This window comes from Dermochelys coriacea, chromosome 1 (assembly GCF_009764565.3).
Source record: "Dermochelys coriacea isolate rDerCor1 chromosome 1, rDerCor1.pri.v4, whole genome shotgun sequence".
NCBI classification, from domain to species: domain Eukaryota; kingdom Metazoa; phylum Chordata; order Testudines; family Dermochelyidae; genus Dermochelys; species Dermochelys coriacea.
This window is the reverse complement of record NC_050068.2, coordinates 244,095,291-244,115,622: the sequence shown is the minus strand read 5'-3', so window position 1 is coordinate 244,115,622 and position 20,332 is coordinate 244,095,291. Positions and strand designations below refer to the sequence as shown.

Sequence of the window (20,332 nt, the reverse complement as noted above, 5' to 3'; positions counted from 1 at the left end):
AAAGCATTGTCCTCAGCAGTGCTTTTTGCACCTTGCTCTTTGTTTTGAAGCATATTTTTGATTCTGGAAACTTTCGCCAGTTGTGTAATTGGAACTGACTGGAATGTTCCAATTGCACTCGATACTCTGGTGATGAGATTTGTACAGGCACCTGGATGGAACAGAATAGAATAGAAAAGCCCAGTGGTTAAGCTCAGGGGAGAGTGTGTGGCAGCTTGTATTGCTTCTTGCTATGACTGCCCTTAAGAGCTTAAAAATCCTTTTAATAGCTTGGAGAGTTCTAGTGAGAGACTGGTGGGAGCTTAGACTCCAGGAGTGAGAATGCTGTGGGAAAGATATCTTCAGAGAAGCAGAACTAGTCAGGGACTTTTCTTCCTCCCTACCTCACAAGGCGGAGGAGATCCTTCGAGACCATTGTGCTCATTGAATACTTTGAATCTGTCACTAATCGGGAGGACGTTGTGTGGAAGGTCCTTGTTTGCAACTCCCTACTCATACTAGAGGAGATTGGAATGATCCCAAGCACGAGCATTTTTACAGTCCGCTGTTGAAGCCACCTTGTGATAATATCAGAAGCTGCCCAATGGTGTGGGGGTGAGAAAAGAAGAAAAAATTCCAAGTGGCTAAATCTCATGATGGTAAGAGCAGGATCCGCTGGAGACAATACTATGTGCAAGTCTTAATTCTCTATTCAGTGTCTCAATAATATATGCAATAGGTAGGTAATGGATGGTCAGGTGTGTTGCAAAATCTACTTTGAGATCCATGGATGAAAGGTGCTATAAAGATGCAAAGTAATTGTTCTGACTCTTGTGAATGTTGCTTATACTCAGTTCTTTTCTGACTCCTGTCCTCAGGGAAGAAGAGTGAGGGAGAGGAATCAGAGGGAAAGAAAAGGCGTGTGAGCCGGGCCGTGTGTCCATTTTACTCCTATGAGCAAATGCAGTTTCTCCGGGACGAGGTTCTAGTCAAGGTGAAAGATATTGAGCAGCTCGTGGCCTTGAGCAAGGAGATTAAAGCCTGTCCGTATTATGGGAGTCGCTATGCCATTCCTGCCGCCCAGGTGAGAAGCTAGGGCTGTTGGTGAGGAATAGCTCCCTGGCACCAGAAAATAAACTGACTCACCTGTTCTCTGTAATGCTCTATTCCTCAGGTTTCCTGCTGATCATGTCAACCTAGAACTGTAAAGTTGAGTGTTTTCTACACATCAGCAAAACTAGAGCTGATCGAAAAACAGAAATTCCATTTTGCAGGAAATTCTACTATTTCAACCTTGGTTTCAGTCACATTTTGGGATGAAAAGTCAAAATACTGAAACTTGTCTTGGAATGAGAAGTTCTGAAAGATTTGGAAATAGTTAAATGTTTTTGTTTCACTGTTTGTTTGTGATTAGAATGAATTGTTTCAGTGTTCCTGAATTGAAACATTTTGTGTGTTGACCAAAAATGAAATGTTTCTGGTTGTTTCCACATTATTCTCTGGCTGCCTGGGTTGCCATGAAGCCTCATGGGAGTTATAGTTCAAGTGCCTCACACTCCCATTTCCCAGCATGGGTCAGGACTACATCTTCCATGTTGCACCTTGTTCCTGGGGAACCCAGGATGCACATGGCAGCTTGGCTAGGCGGGAACGTGGTGTAGGGTGACCAGATGAAATGGACAAAATATCGGGACACATGGGTGAAGGGGAAAAAAAAACTAAAAAAACCCATCTGAACAGCCAAAGCCGCAATATCGGGACAAATGGCATCCCAGCTGTGCATCAGTCGGGACGCGGGACAAAGAACTAAAAATCGGGACAGACCCGATTTTATTGGGACATCTGGTCACCCTAACATGGTGTGTCATGGGAGATTTCATCTGGCTGGGGAGCTCAGCACATGAGGAAAAGGGGGGCATGAGGCACACAAAGTCCAAGTCCCTGGTGCACGGTGATGACTAAGGCTGATGTTGGGATTAATGTTAAATTGACACACAATGAAACATTTCGTTTACATTTTCCTGAAGAAAAATTGAAAAATGTCAGCAAAACTGACCCATTCCCATGGAAATGCAGAAACCAAAGACATTCTTTGATGGCAAATTCCCTACCAGCTCTAACCAAAACATAGAGCTAAATATAGCCCTTTGAGGAGTGGGAGAGGAGGAGAGTGGTTAGAGCAGGGGGTTGGGGATCAGTGCCACTATTTCATTGTGATGTGCTGTAATTCATTTAATCTATGTGCCCAGTTTACTCATAGTTATAATACCCAACTCCCTTACCAGGGACATTGTGAGGCTTACTTAATGCTTGTAAGGCATTTTGAGATACTTGGATGAAAGGTGGCTTATAAGTGCAAAATGGTATTTGCAATGGTACTCTGGTGCCAACTTTAACACGCTAAGACAATCTGAGCCATTTCCATTGCTCTGAGTATGTTTGTCAGAAGAATTTCTCTGTGACCTCTAATAACATGAGAATTTGTGAAAGGCATTCATCTGCAGGTTCCTTGCTAAAATTGTTTTTAATGTAAATGCTTCGGGGGAAACACACATCCAGTGGCTAGAGCATGGGACAGGCAGTTGGAAGACCAGGCTTCTCTTACCAGCTCAGCTGTTCACTTGCTGTATGATCTTGAACAAGACCCCTAGCCTCTTTCTACCTCTGTTTCCTATCCATAACAAAAGGGAGTAATATTACTTACCTGTCTTTGGAAAGCCCTTTGTAAACGCCCACTATTCATACTATTGAAATAGTAAGGTCATTTAAAGCTTGGGTTTCTCCTGCAGCTGGTGGTGTTGCCCTATCAGATGCTCCTGCATGAATCTACCAGATGTGCTTCTGGGATCAAACTGAAGGATCAGGTGGTGATTATTGATGAGGCCCACAATTTGATAGACACTATAACCTGCATCTACAGCGCTGAAGTCCGTGGCTCTCAGGTGAGTCGGGCTGGAAGTCACTGCTTTGTTAACCACTCTTGTGTTCTGTATCTAGTAGATTGCCACCTGTAATGGAACCCAGTATTTATGGAGTTGTTAATACCAGCTATGTTTCTATTGTAGCTGTGCTGTGCCCACTCCCAGCTGCTGCAGTACATGGAACGATACAGGTGAGGATCCCAGAGAGGAACAGCTTCACAGCTGCAAGCAGAGGAGAAGCCAGAGCTTATTTCTCTCTCATCTGCAGGGCCTTGTCCTGCTTTTCCCATGCAGAAGGCTATTTGCACTAATGCTCTCACAACTGAAAGGAGAGTGCTGGTTTACTAGCTCTGTTTAGAACCTTTGTAAGCCTGGTTCTTAGGGTTGGTATTAGACAGCCAGGGTGATATTTTAGCATGTGTGGCTTTTTCTCGTTCTCTTAAATTCTTTACCAGTTTTCCCTCTACTTTCTTCTTTGGCAGCCACATGTTGTGTCATAAGCTCCAGTTTAGTTTTTCATGTCTCTCCCAGGCTTTTGACCCTTTGTGTTCTAGTTGTCTTCTTGGCTGAAACAGAATGAATTCTGATGACCTCCAAGGCAAAATTTGTGTACAGTGTATCCGCCCTATCCAAAACTTGCATCAGGCTTACCAGCTGTGATTGTTGCATACAGGGCTAATTATTATGTATTTGTCTAGCAGCTAGCACAGTGGGGCCTAAATCCTGATTGGACTTTGGGCACTACTGCAATATAAATAAATTTAACCCTAACCAGTGAGAGAGGAGAAAGTCAGTGCTAGAAATTGTTAAACATGCAAACAAACAGGAAGACTGAGTCCAAGAGAAATCTGTGTCTTAGTTCTCATCTCCTCATGCTGAAGAAATGGAGTTGGCGCCAATCAGCTTGATGGCTTATGTTTGGGACTTAGGAAGCTGTGTGTTATAGTCCCTGTGGGCTATTCATTCTGGAGTTTAATACCATCAACTATCTCATAGGAAACGTCTGAAGGCAAAAAACCTGATGTACATTAAACAGATTCTGTATTTGCTGGAGAGGTTGGTGTCCGTACTAGGAGGTAAGAAAGCTTCCACTTCCATTGATGTTCCAAAGACTGAGCTGGCTGATGCTTCCTCAGCATGCAATTGCCTCCCCCTCTCTCTCCCTGCGACTTTTGCAAACTCACTGTTTATATCCTAGCTCCATCACCTGCTAAATTTGTCAACCTGTTCTGCAAATTGGAGATGTTGACTGTTCAATCCACCGGAAGTTTGCCTCCTCTTTCATTAAAAGGAGGCAGCAAGTCATGCTGTAGGACACTGAGGAAAGAGGTCTTTTATTCCTGAACTCCCAACAATTTCTCAGATTTGAGTGAGGGGGGAATGAAGGGTGCCAAGTTACTATGATGGCAGACAGATACTACAGTGATGAGCATGGCTTAAGAGCCTGAATAGAACAGAATTGCTGTACTAGTAGTTAGTGAGGCCCTTTGCCTTGGCAGACTCTTAACCATCAAGTGAATCTCTTTTGAATATTGCCTTTTATTCTGCTGTTATTATAGAGCCTCTGGAGCTAACCTGGCTCCTTGTTTACTTCTCTACTTGTCCACTAGGCATCAGATGTGCCTTGAGGGGAACCGCTGCCTCTTTTGTAAAGAACCCTTCATTGTCACTAATAGGAAGATGCAATTTGACACTCTTCTCCCTCTTCTCTCAGGTGCTCCATCCTTTTTTCCTTGCCTCTTTCCCACCCTGGCCCTCCCTTAAATACTTCCATCAGGAAATGCAGTGTGTGTGTGTGTGTGTGTAACTTCAGGATTTAGGCTCCAGAAGTGTGAGACGTGAGGTGGGGATTAAATACTAGAAATAAAAAATAAAGTCAGAGGCACCAACTAACCTTGGTTTGTCTGCTGGTGGCTTGAGGGAGAACTGTCCCACTTCACCTGCCTGCGTCTACAAAGGTCACTTAGTGCCTGCGTGAGAAGGTGCTTTGCACTCCTTTAGTCTCTGCAGCATGATGAATACTGTGTTAGTGTTTCTATGCACCTACCCATCTGCCACCTCCTGTACAAAAGTAACATAGGTGTCCACTTGCAGGGATGCTACAGAACTTTTGTCGTATGATGTGGAGCTATCCTACAGAGAAAAATAAAGAAATTAGCAGAAATGGCAATGTTTTGACTGTAGAACCACTTTCCAACCAGACAGTTAATTTCGGGGTGTGGTCGTTGTGCTAGAGTTGCATTCCTCCTTAGCTCTTTTAAGTGTGTTGCTTAAATTTTTAGCTAAACCCAGTGTGAATCATGCTGCCTTGAAGTGGTTTGATATTTTGCAGGAAACGTGAATCAAAATCCAAATGCTCAGAGCATTTCTCAAGCAGGTAAGATGTGCCTCTGAATGCCTCAGGTGCCCAGAGCAGTGTACAGCTCAACAGGCAGGGGAGATGGGTGGTGGGGGGAAGGTCTGTGGGCCCAGCAGGTAATACATGTTTCTCTTCTCTCAGGGACAGAACTAAAATCTATCAATGACTTCCTGTTTCAGAGTCAGATTGACAATATCAACCTCTTCAAGGTAATGTGAGGATTTTCTTCTGCTAGGACACAGAGGGGTAAAGTGACTTAGGGTGCGTCACGCAGGGAGCTTGTAGCAGAGCTGGGAATAAAACCCAGATGTCCTGACTTGGTCCTATGCTTTGTTCAGGACGCTAGCCTACTTCCTGCCAACTTCTCTCCATTGCCCCAGTTGTCTTAGAAGGTATCTTTTTACGTTGGCTATGGCAGGATGCTAAAGCTGTGTGCACTCAGGGAGTGTAGTTTCAGGCCATGGCAGCAACACACATGAGTGGAGGTGGGCTGTCTATGGGCAAAGCAAGGTTATTTATACGTGTGGGACTCGTTATGCTTTCCTTAGGGTGCTCAGAACTAAATCAGGGAGAGCTTTGCTGGGGCTTAGAATGTATCAGCTCCCTGCCACACCAGTTCTATCAGCCTCACCAGCAAGCGCCTTGAGACTCTGCCAGTCTTAACCTTGCTTTGCAGGTAACGTTCAGTGTGCCTCAGTTCCCCAGAGATGACTCTGTAGTGTCCAGTCCTCTTACTGGGCTCTCACGGACTTTATGAAGTCTGCTGTACCTCCTGTTGGCTCACTGAGGACCCTCTTTCCCTTAGTATACAGCATTGAGATGGTTCATTAATTGCCCTCTACTTTAGGTCCCAGCCCAGGGACCCTAAAGATAGCAGCAGTCTGCCATGTCCTTTTAACTAAGCTGCACTGTTGCTAGGATTCCCTGGGTCACTTCCCCGTGCCCCACTACGTTCTTCACTCTTACCTCAGGGCCTTGTCCTGGTTGAGTCCCAGCCGCCAGCCTGGAGCTCCTTCTCACTTCCCCCAGTCTCTGCCAGCACTGCTCTGTCTGAGGTCCTGTAGCTCCCGCAGACTGCCAGGTGCACTGTCCACACTCCTCCAGCTCCAGGAAGGAACGGAACTGACCTCTGCAGCTCCTTTTATGTGGACCTGCTGGGCCTGGATTGGCTGCTCCCTGCAGACCTTCTGTGATTGGCTACATCCCACACCGCCACTCTAGGCAGCTTGGAGGATTCCACTGCCTTTTTCTGGGGCAGGGCTGCAAGGCCTTCAGCAGGGGTAGGATGCAGGGCCTAGTCTACCCCATTGCAATACCTCACTGTTTGGCTAAATATTCTGACAACAGTGAGTTGGGTGTGCTCTTTGCTAGTTGGCATTAAGGAGCTCTTAGGTCACTGGGTTTGAAGAACACGCTTATTCTGGAACCTAGCAAGACATTTAGCTGCAATTGTAATAAAGTACAGTGCACGTTAGGCCATTAATATTACACTGTATACTCCTCTCCCAGCATCACTATTGGAGGAGAGATGGCAGTGGGGAAGGGATAGTAGACCAGCAGGGGTGGCTGCAGGATGGGGAAGAGGATTCTGAGTATTAACACATGCTCTGTCTTCCTCCCACAGATTCAGCGTTACTGTGAGAAAAGTCTGATCAGCAGGAAGGTATTGTCCCCAGTTGCTCCTTAACCAACATGCAGGACATTCAGCCCTGTCTAGTTCAAGGACAAGGGGCAGTCAAACATTTAAAGGGGAAGGAGCATAGCAGCTGGGCATATGGCTGTAAGCCTCTTGCTTTCCTCTGCATATTCATTGTGTTTCTCTGGTTTACAAAATGGCCCCCGCAAACATCCCCAACTGCTGGGTATTTGACACTCACGGTGTATGGCAGCTAGTAAGCACTGGAACGCTAACACAGTGCTAGTTCTGCACTGCCTTTTCTGAGACTCTAAAACATGCCACCCCTACAGGCTGCATCATGTGGCAGGGGCGTGCATTAGCACTTTTGATTCAAGGGAGGGTTAGAAGAGTTTGGAAGGACTGAGACGTGCCAGAGTGTCTGGCTTCTGTAACAGGTGTATAACATGCAGTGAAGGCCTTTGTATGTGACTTGCTGTCAGTGTGTTTGTATCCTTTGTAAATCCTGCTCTTTATTTACTTGGCAGCTTTTTGGGTTTGTGGAGAGATATGGAGCCACCAGTGTTGTAAAAACTAACAAGGAAAAGCAGAAGATGGCTGGACTGCAGAACTTCCTTCTCACCCTGCATCAGGGCCCTGACAAAGAAGGTGAGTTCAGATGCAGGGTGAAGAGGGGGAGGAAGTGAGGCTGTGGAGTTTGCATCTACATGGGACAAGGGGGGAGATGCACTTGGCTTCAGAGCTGTCTCCAGTGGAGGGAGACACTCGCTGCCTTAGGAAAGCTAGTGAAGCAAGGGAGGAGAAGGCCATGGGGAATGTGAAATTTGGGTTCCCTGCTCTTTCTCTTCTGTTTGCCAGAGTGGATGCTATTTATCTGGAAAGATTTGTTCCTTTCCTCGGGGACGTGGCATGTGATCCATAGTATACACCTTAGGCCACCATAGCATCTTGGCTAAACTAGCATAACCAGCGAGGGTAGATACAGTGTATGGCAGTAGAAGGGGTTTTCTGTCTCTCTCAGAACTCTACCTCCCGGAGCAACAGTAGCTAGGTTGATGGAAGCATTCTTCTATTGACCTAGCTGTGTCTGCACTGGGGGTTAGGTCGCCACAGCTTCAGCGCTCAGAAGTGGGGATTTTCACATCCCCGAGTACCATCGCTTTTTCAACCTAAATTTTATGTATAGACCAGGCTTTAGCTCTTGCATTCTTACTCCTCTGGGAGTGGACTCTAAGCTCTGACTGGGTGATTTTCCCCCCTCCCTTTCCCTTTTGACCTGCAGCTGCTATACAGTGCCCTCCTGTGGAGGCTGAGGATGGCCAGCCCAAGATGGCCTCTCCTCTGATGCAGATTGAAGGATTTCTCTCTGCTCTCACCAATGCAAACCAAGATGGGCGAGTCATTCTCAACTGGCAAGGTACTGGAGTGAAGAGCACTCATGAGGCTCAAGCAAAGCCATGTTAAAGCCACTGGCTAGAACCTAGACACCTCACTGATGGGAGACTTAAAAATTTAAATATAATTAGATTGTAAGCCTTAGATTGCATTGTAAGAGACAGGGCTCTCTCTTACTCTGCGCAGCATCATATACACAGCACCTAGCACCATGGGGTCCTGCTGGATTGGGGCCTGGGAGCAACATAAATAATATCAGCTTAAGGGTCCTGCAGGAATGTGAGACCTCTGTTGAAAGGGTCTCATTCCCAGAGACAGGCACTCTATGTAGGGTTCTCGTGGAGCTCAAGGAGAAACCTTGGCAGTCACACCCACTTGATGCTGGAGCTGGCCATCCAAACTATTACTCCTGGGGGAATTCTGTGCCACCGTGCAATGCAGAATTTGCACAGAATTAATGTTCTGCACATAATTTCCTTTTTCCCTGCAGAAATGGGCTGCAGAGCTGCTGGCCACCACTTGAAGCCATTAGACCTGGCAGAGACCAGCTCCCCAGCCCATAGATAGAAAATACTGCTGGGGTGATGGGGAGGGAGTTGGAGGGTTCCTGGCAGCTGCGGTTCCCGGCACTCCCTGAGGGAAGGAGGTGGCATGCAGGAAACGCCACAGAAGCCTGGGACCCAGCGTCAGGCTGCTTCTCCTCCTGGGCTCTGAGGAGTAGCGGGTGTGGATGTCTGGGCTGGGGGTGCCCCATGGCTGGGATTTGGGGGGAAGGGGTGTGATTATCTGGAATGGGGGGACCTTGCGGCTGGGCTATGTGGGAGATGGAGTGTGGGTGTCTGGCCCCCCTGCTGGGCTCTGGGGGGAGGAAGCAGAGAAACAGGAACTGGGTTGTCAGGGTTTCTTTGACTCTCTACTCCTGGGGGATTTTTTTTGTTGTTGTTGTCTGTATTGTTACAGACATACTTGCTGACAGGTATTTTGAAATAAATTGCCAAAATAATTGAAACGGGTGTGATAATATTGTGGGGTGTTTTTTGACAAATAAAATATGCAGAATTTTTTAAAATACTGTGCGCAGAATTTTTAATTTTTTGGTGCAGAATCCCCCCAGGTGTAAATGATTTAGATGGGCCCTGCAGCACTCTGCTCCTGCTTTGAAAGTGGGGTTTCCCCTCACAAGGTGGTCTGCTGATAATCATGAGTGTTCTACTAAGGTATGTGTGTGTGTCTGTCTTTGTCTTCTTTACCCAGGCACTGTAGCTCAGAGCAGCCTCAAATTCCTCTTGCTGAATCCAGCTGTCCATTTTGCCAAGGTGCTGAAGGAATGTCGTGCTGCAATCATCGCAGGGGGCACCATGCAGCCGGTGAGGGAGCAAGGTTGCTTCTTTAAGAACTAACTGGCCTATCTGGCACCTTTTGCCAATCCACAAGGAGCAGCGGGAGGAGATGGATATTGGACATAATTGGGATGCTTTAAAATACACCAATGAACCGCTACGCAACACTAGAGCCATGTATTCCCACTCTATTTTAGCCCATTTCTCCAGGCTGCCCCCATTGCAGTGATCAGGCTGGGAATCTGCTTTTCCATCCTCCCAGCGGCAGGGAAAAGGTAGCAGTCTCTTTGCATATTAGCAAGAGGCCTAGGGACTTTGTGCTCTGCCCATCCTTCATTTATTGCTTCTCTCAGCAGCAAAAGAAAAGCACTGTAGGCACCAAGCAAGACCCTCCTCTGTCCCATTGCACCATTCCCCATGAGGTAGCTACAGGATTAGCAATTCCTGATGGTACCAGCAAAGCCTCACTCTCCCTGACGCACTGTCCATTTGAACTGCTAGGGATGGGTGCGCTAATTCCCCCTTTGCTGTGCCTCCTGCATGGGAGGTTACTCACCCGAATGCTTTCAGACATCGTAACTCCTCAGAGTGGTCTCTCCATTAGACATCTCATCCTGTCTGAATGCCTGGCTGTGAATTAACATTGCACAAAGGTGGGATGCCTTTGGCCAAGTCTCCCAGCCCTCAAGGTATCTGATTGCCCTTTGTGTTATGTGGTCTGATCCAATCCCTCAGGCTGAGTGCAGCTCAAAACTAGCACTGGATAGAAATCCTCTGACTGACTTTATAATGCTGATCTTGCCAGAGGGACCTTCCAGAAAAATCAGGATTTCAGTAGCACCACAGTGGCGTGCATGACCCATCCATGTTAGGCTTTTCTGTCTAGCCCAGGGATGGGCAAACTTTTTGGCCTGAGGGCCATATCAGGGTTTTGAAGCTGTATGGAGGGCCGGGTAGGGAAGGCTGTGCCTCCCCAAGCAGTCTGGCCCCCACTCCCTGAGTACTGCAAGGAGACACTGTCGTACCCTGCTGTCTGGATCCTCCTCCTGCCGTAACTAGCCAACCCCAGAGAAGATAATCAGTCTGGTGCCAGTAAATGGCAAGGCAAGGGGAGTGGAAGAGGTGTGCTATGGTACTAGGAGTTGGGTCCCAGCTCAAAGAGGCAGACCCAAGCTCGGAAAGATAGGCTGAATGCCTTACTCACAGTATACACTGTGGATGGCTTTGTCTAAAAAGAGCACTGCACCAGTAGGATGAGGCTATTGGACCACAGGGTGGCGCTCCTGCTCTGCACCTTCTGGCACTGGCCATAGGAAGCCGTGGAGGTGGCTGGCTGCTGCAGCCCATGCTTTGTGGGTTCTCTGCTTTCCTGCCAGAAACAAATGGTTCCCCCTGCCCTGTAGAGGGTCCTGCCCAAGAACTTGGAGAAACTTTAATTGCAGCATGGGATGGTGCAGCTGTGCTGGCTGTGAAATTGCAGAATTTACTGGCCAATCAACCCCGCTCCCCTGGGTACAGCTCTGGTTTCAGGACAGAGCTGCACCTACAGTATTTCTGCAGAGGGGTTCATCCCTCTGTGTGCCCTTGTGTTTCTGGGTCCCACACCTGCACCAAGTACCCAGCACATCTCTTCCCTCTGTCCTTTTCCCCCAAACCATTGGCCTGACTCCTCCTCCTCCATCATTGCATCTGGTCCTCCCATCCCTGTGGTGTGTGCCGACTGCAGCCCTTCCCCATCTCCTGATGAGAGCACTTTGGCTTTGCTGATTCTTCTTGGCTCCTGGTTTATAGGTGTCTGATTTCCGAGAGCAGTTGCTGTCGTGTGCCGTTGATGTTGGCAGGGTGGTGGAGTTCTCCTGTGGTGAGTGTCAGTCGAGGGGAGCTTGTCACATGCTCTCTCTGTAGCTGGGCCCCTAGTTTGACTGTATGGGAATTCAGGCAGGTGCCATTGACTGTTTGTTTGCCAGATCCTTTTAGTGACCAGACATCCTGCCTGGAAATCACAGCAGCAGAGGGCAGCCAGGTTCCCTTTCACCTCCAGCTGATAGGGTGTACCTTGTTCCTCTGCCCCAGAGAGAATGGGCAGGGAATGATTTGAACCAGGTTAAGGCTGGTGTGATCCATGAAAAGGCATTGAGGGGCTTGTGCTAAAGCTGCTTGCACTCCCCCAGACCAAGAGAAATTAATGTGTACCTGTGCTTCTACGTGCATGTGACCTAGTCCCAGGGGCTTGCACTATTAGCTTGCTTTGCTTGAAAATCTGTGGCTTTTATTCCATCTGCTTGTTTGTCATCAGGTCATGTGATTCCTCCAGACAACATTTTACCCATAATCCTCTGCAGTGGTCCATCTAACCAGCAGCTAGAGTTCACCTATCAGAAGAGAGACCTGCCTCAGATGGTCAGCACGTCTGTTTCATTCTTAAGCTATGCAGTCTGATGATTCAAGGGGCAGTTTTGTGTGCAGAGTGGGGAATTCTGGGGGGCTCCAAGGTGGGGAAAAATAAGTCCAGAGAGGTGTGCAGATTGGCAGGGGAGTGGTCCAGTTGTGGAGGGGCTCAGGGGCAGGCATACTGGGGGTGGTCTGTTTTTGTTAAGCCATTTTAAGTGAGTTTAGTGCTAATGAAAGCTAACTTGACAGGCCTGGAGAGTGAAGAGCATCTACAGCACTGATGGTGGCTGCGAAAGCTTCCCCATCCTCCTCTGCCTTTGAAGGACCCTTGGAGTGAGACATCAGTCCTCTGGCCCATTCAGTCCTTAGCTGAACCTGCTAACAGAGCTGCCAGTGAGCTCTTGCCATCATTCTGGGTGTGTGAAGCAGACACCTGTTCCCTGGGAAAGGAACAGTCCTCCTAGCTCATTTCACAGGCACACTGAACAACCATTGCTTTACAATGACTCTTGGGACTGCAGCTTAGACGGGGAGACCAAGGAGTGAAAGGATGTTCATGTCCAGGCTCTGGAGCCAGCCAGTGCCTCTAGGCAACTGTTGGTTAGCTAGCACACCTGCATTGATTTCTCTATGTGGAAGTGGCTACATGAGTGTCCTAACACTTGTCAGTGGGAGGCACCTGTCCTCTGGGTCAGGGACAGGGCAGGAGAATTAGGCCATGGCAGTGCCATGATAAGCCCCAGCAGACACCAGTCTTTCTCCCCTTATAGATGGATGAGATGGGCCGAATCCTTGGTAACCTGTGCAATGTGGTCCCTGGGGGTGTAGTGTGCTTCTTTCCTTCCTATGAGTACGAGAAGCAGGTGTACATGCACTGGGAGAGGATTGGGCTGCTCACCCGCTTGGCGACTAAGAAGAAGGTAATTGGTACTTTAAACGGAGGTTTCAAAAGTCTAACAATTATCTGCACATTACAGGCCTTGTCTCTCTCTCCCCAAATTGTTCTTATATCCTGCACAGCAGAGCAGAGAGGATGTTTATCTAGCCAGTCCCTCCAGTAATGAATAAATGATACTTCCCACATGGCTGATTGCTGAGCTGGGATCTAAATTAGATTAAATGATGTTACATGGCTCCTGTAAATGCAGAGACGGTCTTCATCTGCATTAGTCAGCCTACAATGCTCTCTGATTCCCTTGCTGTGAGGGCCAGGTTATTAAGTTCTTACAGGGGATTTGCTTTCCCCAGACTTGGCTGCACATCCCCTGCCCAGGGAATAGTGTGATTGACTAAGGGCTTGTCTTCACTCTAGTGAAGACTTGCTAAATTGACAGCAGAGCGTTCTCCAGTTGACCCCAATATTCCAGCTCTCTGAGAAGAGTAAAGAAAGTCGACTGGAGAGTGTCTCCCATTGATGCAGCACAGTGAAGACACCGGGTAAGCAAACCTAAGCTATGTTGACTCCAGCTACATTATTCACGTAGCTGGAGAAACATAACGTAGGTTGACTTACCACAGTAGTGAAGACAAGCCTTAAGACTCAGCTATACACTGTCAGTTACACAAGCTTTCAGCTCACCATGGGTATACTGGGAGGATGAATGGGTCTTCTGGTTAAAGCACAGGGCTGAGGATCAAGAAATCCGTGTTCTGTTCTTGACTGTGGCACAGAGTCACTGTGTAACCTTGGTCAAGTCACTTAAGCTGTCTGCCACTTCTGTAAAATGGGATAATGCTTGCCTACATCTCAAGGTTCAGTGTTTTAGCATGGTACAAAGGGTATATAACCAGGAGTAATAGAATGAAACTGAACAGAAGAAAAGTGGCTGAATATCAGGAAACCTTTCTGAACAGTGAACTCTGATGATAAAGCTTCTCAAAACTTTCCTGCTTGTGCAACTTAAAACTGGACTGAACAATGCTCAGGAGGCTATTTTATGAGAAACAGACCTGTACTGTTCCTCAGGAGCTGAATTGGCAATAACCTCACCTTTCTAGAACTCTGCTTCCCCTCCTACCCTAATCTCCCTTGGGCAGGGACTGTTTCTTACATTGCTTGTAGAGCAGATCAGCACACATAGGTCTTAATCACACCTGAGTACTACTGTTCTATAAATTATCATACTAGTGCTGGAGATCTCTTCCATGTTACCCTCTTGCTCCACCTGAATTCCCAGATCTTCACTCCCCCTTCTTACATGGATGTTTCTTTCCACTCTTCAAACAGTAGAGATCTGGGCGCAAGCACCTATGAAGGAAAAACCCTGGTTAACGTCTCAGTAACTGGAAATGTCTCCAAAGTCACTAATGGCCATCACTGCTTCTGCTCTGGATGTGCTAGGTCCCACAGGTGCTGAGCAGGGCACTATTAGGATGTGTCTGCATTGCTTAGCCAGGGGGCATAGTTGGACATCGGTTAGAGATCGATGGTAACGTGCTCTAGGCCTTCCTCTCTGTGTTGTTTTTGGAATTGCACCATTAAATCTATTTGCATCTTCCTGCTGCAACTTATGCTTTGTGCCTGTGACAGATATTTCAGGAGCCCAAGAGAGCAAACCAGGTGGAGCAGGTGCTGTCAGAGTATGCTAAGTGCATAAAGGTAAGCAGGGTTGGCAGGTTGCTGGATGTTCAATACCCCATAATGCAAGAGTGTGTTTCTAAAGCAGGTGATGTGGGTGGTTAATGTGCTCTGGCCAACGCAGACAGGTCTCTGTGCTGCCAATTGCACAGAAGTTTCCACAGCTCCAGTATCTCATGAGTCCCTGGGGGTTCTTTCCTGCAGCGATGCAGCCAGGTGGGAGGCCATGTGACAGGAGCCCTGCTCTTTTCTGTGGTTGGAGGGAAAATGAGTGAAGGAATCAATTTCTCTGATGACCTGGGAAGGTAAGAAATATCTGGTTTGCTGCTCATCTCCTAAGGTGGTAGCTGAACACAGCTCTGCTGATGTGGTTGCTGGCTCTCCTAGGCTGTGCTGTGGGGGAATCTGGTCAGGACTTAGGTGGGAGACCTGCAAGTAAACCGCAGGGGTGCAGGAAGTGAGGGTGGTGTGATTGAGTCAGGGTTGAAAGCAGTGTGCCCGGCGTGGTGTCAGGACGCACTATGAGCTGAAGGTGCCTTGCAGACACCAACCACTGTGTGGTCATGAAATAGCCTGGAGTGCTTTTCACTGGACAATGCTGTGTGGGATAAATCCCCACTCTGGCTCCCTGAATTCCCCTGGAAGTTTTTAGTTCAGTATTCCCGTCATGGACGGCTGGGCACTGTTGTTGCTTCCACACCAGAGTTGACTGCGTTGCAGTGATAACCCCCTCCAATTTAATGTCCCTATCAGTTTGCTCGGGATGCGACAGTATGTAGTTATGAGAGGGCACTAAAAATGTTTGTGTGTGTGTCCCCCTCCTTCCATTTCCAGGTGTGTCGTTATGGTGGGTATGCCTTACCCCAACATCAAGTCCCCAGAACTCCAGGAGAAAATGGCCTATCTTGACAAAACAATGGTAGGAGTAAGCACCCCAGTGCCGATTTCAGCTGCTTCACTTATTGTCCTTTTAGGGTCCAATTCCCTCTGTGAACTAAAGACCTGGCTCTTCCTGTACCTCTGCCCGTGTTTGCTGTGCCTGGTCAGAGAGATCTCATTGACTCTGCGTGCTTTGAGTGGCTTTGGGGCTAGTAAATTGGCTCAACAGGGTTAGAGCCAGGCAGAGATCTGCAGGAATGACCCTGCTGAGTTCAAAAGAGAGAAGGGGGACTTGGCCCAAGTGAGGCTGCCAGAGCAATAATACACAGAGAACTGCACTCCAGCATCACGCTCCTCTTTCTAATGCAGTGAATCCTTTTTGTTGCCTGGCAGAACCCCTGTTCCATGGAGCTCTGAAACCCTGGGGGTTGGCATTGAAGTTACCTTCCTTCTTCAGATGCCCTGGAGCTGGTTAGTTTGTCCTTTCTGAGGAGCCTAATCACACTTCAGCTGCACTTCCCAGGTTCTAGTGTGTGACTGAACTCCCATATCTTTGTAGTGGGCCTTGAGGTCCCTTCTTTATTACAAGTACCTGGGACTGCCTGGCAGCACCATTCCCTAGGCCAGCTAGGCAGTAGCAGGGACAAAGAATACACTACCCCTCCAGGGCCTGGTTTCTGCACTAAAGAACTTTAATACCTGCTTTGAACTGCCTGCGCCTTTTACTCAGGCTGTCGACACTGGCAACTGAACAACAAAACTTTTGTCTTTCAGAGGTGTTAAAAAAAACACACACCTCCCGAGAAACAAAAGTTTTGCTGACAACAAGCGCCAGTGTGAACAGCTCTTTGTTAGCAGGAGCGCTCTCCTATTGCCAATGCTATTGCCACTCGGAAGGGGTGGAAAATATTGTCAGCAGGAGAGCTAACGAACAGCAGCTACACTGTGCGCTTTTTAGTGACACAGCTGTAGCAACACAGCCCTGTCGCTAAAAGCTGCTTCGTTTAGACATAGCCTCAGTCTTATTTCTCTCCTCTAGCCAAGAAGTGCGGGCCAGCCACCTAGCAAAATGCTGATTGAAAATCTATGCATGAAGGCAGTAAACCAGTCAATAGGTAAGACTTCATCTTTCATGGAGCTGGATGGGAGGAGTATGAAGAGAGCAGTTACGGGAGGTAGGGTCATGGAATAGGCAAAGAAGCAGTTGTGGCAGAGTGGGAAGCAGCATAAGGAGAGGATTCTGTTATGAGAGACAAGGTATTGGGAAGAATTGTCATGGCACAGGCAACTCAGGTGCTAGGAGATCCAACAGTTACCTGATTGTACGTTCAAGCTATTGGCAAGCAGCCTGGTGGAGGCCTGTTTCTAGAGTGGATCTGCTGATAATAGTGTGCATGTAAAAATAGGGTCTAAAGGGGATACAAAATGACAAAACTGAGGTTTCCCTTTATGATGATCTGTGCAGGGCGAGCGATTCGCCATCAGAAGGACTTTGCTAGCATCCTGCTCGTAGATCACAGGTATGCACGCCCCTCAGTCTTCAACAAATTACCCCAGTGGATCAAGGAAAGAACAGAGATCAAACCTGCCTTTGGACCAGCATTTGCAGCATTAAGGAAGGTCAGTACATTTCATGCACCTTGCAGAAGCCAATGTCCTACTTCCCCTTATGTACCCATCACCTCCACCCTATATATGTCCTGGAACTACCCCCCAGCATTGTCTCTAGGGACCTGCGTGCTCTCTTCCCCCGGCTCACAGGCCTGACCACTCTGGATACTAGAGTGCTGGGGCTAAGAATGAACAATGCCATGTGATTTCCTCTCTTCCTAGTTTCACCAAGAGAAGAAGTCATGTTATGGGTCAGAAGCTTCCTGAGGGAGAAGGAAGAGCATTGTGCTGATGATGGGTACAGAGCCACCTGCAATTGCTGTCCCTGCAGAGAAGTTTTTTTTCCCCCAAGACTTTGCAGTTGAAAATTATTGACCCAAGCTATTCTTGCCCATGTCGCTTCTGGGTAGTGACTGATTATACTGCATTTGAGCTGGGCTGGACAGTACCCTAGCTCAGACTGTGTGAGGGGAGGGGAAATAAGAGCACCTGCAGCTAATGGATCTGACTCCCACTAGGACTAGCCTCTCTTCTGCACTGAGGGTATTGTGTCTGGGTTTTGTTACTCCTCCCCCTTTGTTGTTTTCCTCCCTGAGATATTAGTACTTGTCCTCTTGGTGCAGTGCTCAGGGTAAAGTATTAAAAATCAGGCTAATGTTCCCTGGCTGCTGATTTTTCTTTCCAGTAAGGGGTGGGGGACTGCTACCTGCTCTCATGGAGGCCCCCAGAAGCTCAACAACAAAAAGCTAGAACCTAGATTTATATCCCTTCCACCCCCTTAGCTAATGTTCCTAGCCTGTGGGCCAGTAGCCACATCCCTGCTTCATAGATCAGTTCATTCAGTAAGGGCAAATGCCTTGGGCCACCTCAACTTACATCTCTGACCACTGGCACTGTGTTAATAATCTGTGCTTTACCAGAGCCCTCACTAGATAATGGCTGGGGGCAGTATTGCTAGCTGGTGGTATGGTCCTGACTTGCTTGCCCCTTGAAAGAATATTTAGGGAGTTTACAGGAAATGTGTGAGGTTTTTTTCTGCTATGGCATAAAGTGCTGTATCTGTAGCATGCCCCAGGGGGCTTCAGTTGCTGGGGGCTGAATCCATGACACCTGGGTGGCTTGCATTTGTATTTACTGACCCAAGGCCTTTATTTTCTCATTGATGTTGTGTAAGCATTCTCCAGCTGAGGCTATAGCCGTTCACCTTTCTGCTAATGTGGACCAGGAATGTCACACTGCTGCACAGCCCAGGGCTTGGATCACTATTCCGGGGGGGATGGGACATAAGCCTATTATTCTACTTTACTGGCCTAGCCCTAAAGCAGGGCAGCATTTATTTCATTTCCTTTTGATTACATACCTTCAGGTATTCAGCTTTACTGCTGCCTTTTCCTGGGGCTTGTATAGAGCACTCCCTCAGTATAGTTTATTGTAAATCCCTTTTTAAAAAACCCTCCCTTTGATGTAAAGGGGGTGGAGGTGTGCCGCACTCAGTCCTGGCTTTTTGATATTTCAACTTTGCTGTGTAGTGGGCTTCTGCCAGGAACTGCTCTAGTCATCAGGGATTACTTTTTGCCACCTAGTAACTCAGGAAGGCCCTTGGGCAGCGGGCTAATGACTGTTTCCACGTGCATCTACACAAAACCTCTATGCTGCTGCACCTGAATTGTATCCATCCCTGAAGAGGCTAGCACATCTGAACAGAGCTCTGACTTAAACTGTGCACCTAGGAATTCAAAGACAACTACTTCCCCTCTACAGTGAAGAAACATCTCCTTGTTAGACACTTAAGCAAACTAGGAATTGACGGTACTGTAGTGTTGCACAGTTCTACCCCTCTGCCCATCGCCTCTTTGACAGAGTAGAAGTTGTAGGTAGAGGCTTTCAAAGTCTGTAGTGCACCTACATGTACAGCAGTTTTAGGGCTTCTGCCTTTATGCTTTTCACACACACCGTACCCCAGTCAGAACAGACCTTTGCAACATGACAGCTGGGCCTCTCCTCCTAGAGGAGGGAGGTTACCAGGCAGCACTGGAACCACCAGCAGATCTGCTGTGCACCTTCAATCCTATCACAGGAGCATCCAACCGAGCAAGGCCTGACATGCAGCTGGCTAAGGAGGAGAAGGCTGTTAGAGCTGCCCTTGCAGTTGTGCTTGATCAGATCCTCCGTGAGCATGAGCTGCCCTCCAGCTACAGCAGGATTTATTGAGCAAGCATGAGCAGCAGTATTTGAAATTAAATGCACTATTGGGGGGGGAGGAGAAGTAACAGTCATTGATAACTATACTCAATGGTGGTTAGAGATGAGTGGGAACAGCAGGAGCTAAGAGAAAGCGACAGGGTTCATCTGCCAGGCCTGTGCCCTCTCACTAGCAGTTATTTCCAAGATCTGGTCCATTTCTGAGGTGCTTAGCTCAGCAGGGCTGGGTTCCCGGTTGGCCAAGAGGAAACCAATCCCAGGTCTGCGGCCCGATAGCATTTACGATTCCCAGTCATCTTCCTCCTCGTCCCCCAGAGGTTGTTGTGGGGGTGGCAGGGGTGGGATTGTGTCCGACATGCGGGCAAAGGCACCACCAGGTGCACTGGGAGCATCGGCACTGCCTGCAGCTGCAGGCCCCTTGCCTGAAATGCCTGGGGGAGGAAAAGCAGGTGAGTGAGGCCTAGGACCAAGAACTGAGAGGCAAGTTGAAATGAGGAAGGCAGCAGCTGGCCCTGCACCTGTGCAAAATACTGCCTCATCAGTGGAGTAACTCAGGCACACACAATCTCAACTCCCATTAACACGGCAGAGCTGCTGGGAAAGAGTTCATTAGCTAAAGTGCCAGGTCAGCATTTCCAGCTGGCAGAACAAGGGAGGGCAGGGACCAGAACCCGCTCTGACTCTGTGAGCAGGGGAGGAGGCAGCCCCTGGCTGAAGCATGGCAGGGACAGTGGTACCTACAGAGGGTCTTGTCATTAAGCTATGGCTGAGGGGCCTCGACAGCAAGGGGGAGGCCCCAGCCCTTAAGAGAATGGGTACATTCAAAATGCTTCCCCCTCTGAGGCTCTCCAGGTATGCTGGGCTTTGTGCAGTGAGACAGAGTGCAGAGCAGGGACAGGGGAGCTTTCCCTTGAGTATTAAAAACATACAATTCACGCTGCCTCAGCCAGTGCCCAGGTTTCTGCCTTGGGGATGCCAGGTAACGCTTAGGCCCTGACACCAGCTAAGCCCCTCGCGTCTGGATTCACTGCAGTGACACTC

At 48.2% G+C, this 20,332-nt stretch overlaps 2 protein-coding genes and 1 long non-coding RNA gene across 5 annotated transcripts in view; 1 reads left to right on the top strand and 2 right to left on the bottom strand.

Annotated features, from left to right (window-relative positions):
* The window catches only part of DDX11 (DEAD/H-box helicase 11), a 43,416-nt gene that overhangs the window by 16,664 nt on the left and 6,420 nt on the right, over positions 1-20,332 (top strand). The window contains exons 9-27 of one of the 2 annotated variants that reach the window (XM_038383780.2): positions 858-1,063; positions 2,769-2,921; positions 3,045-3,091; positions 3,897-3,976; positions 5,233-5,277; positions 5,401-5,468; positions 6,884-6,922; positions 7,423-7,543; positions 8,178-8,312; positions 9,545-9,657; positions 11,422-11,491; positions 11,927-12,030; positions 12,792-12,941; positions 14,552-14,620; positions 14,804-14,904; positions 15,434-15,518; positions 16,518-16,593; positions 16,944-17,098; positions 17,312-17,384. In XM_038383780.2, coding sequence (XP_038239708.1) covers positions 858-1,063; positions 2,769-2,921; positions 3,045-3,091; positions 3,897-3,976; positions 5,233-5,277; positions 5,401-5,468; positions 6,884-6,922; positions 7,423-7,543; positions 8,178-8,312; positions 9,545-9,657; positions 11,422-11,491; positions 11,927-12,030; positions 12,792-12,941; positions 14,552-14,620; positions 14,804-14,904; positions 15,434-15,518; positions 16,518-16,593; positions 16,944-17,098; positions 17,312-17,356 — 1,862 coding nt within the window. In that variant the 3' untranslated portion in view covers positions 17,357-17,384. Of the gene's footprint in view, positions 1-857; positions 1,064-2,768; positions 2,922-3,044; positions 3,092-3,896; positions 3,977-5,232; positions 5,278-5,400; positions 5,469-6,883; positions 6,923-7,422; positions 7,544-8,177; positions 8,313-9,544; positions 9,658-11,421; positions 11,492-11,926; positions 12,031-12,791; positions 12,942-14,551; positions 14,621-14,803; positions 14,905-15,433; positions 15,519-16,517; positions 16,594-16,943; positions 17,099-17,311; positions 18,333-20,332 lie in introns of those variants that run through there. The other variant, XM_038383791.1, reaches the window with a different exon arrangement.
* LOC119848252 lies at positions 2,918-7,319 on the bottom strand. The gene is made up of 3 exons (XR_005290223.2): positions 6,226-7,319; positions 4,795-5,033; positions 2,918-3,466 (listed from the first exon to the last, which is right to left on the bottom strand). It is a non-coding gene; the product is annotated as an uncharacterized LOC119848252 (long non-coding RNA).
* The window catches only part of WASHC1 (WASH complex subunit 1), a 65,934-nt gene continuing 64,447 nt past the window's right edge, over positions 18,846-20,332 (bottom strand). For both annotated transcript variants that reach the window (XM_038383805.1, XM_043518021.1), the window contains one exon: positions 18,846-19,722. In XM_038383805.1, coding sequence (XP_038239733.1) covers positions 19,571-19,722 — 152 coding nt within the window. In that variant the 3' untranslated portion in view covers positions 18,846-19,570. The remainder of the gene's footprint in view (positions 19,723-20,332) is intronic.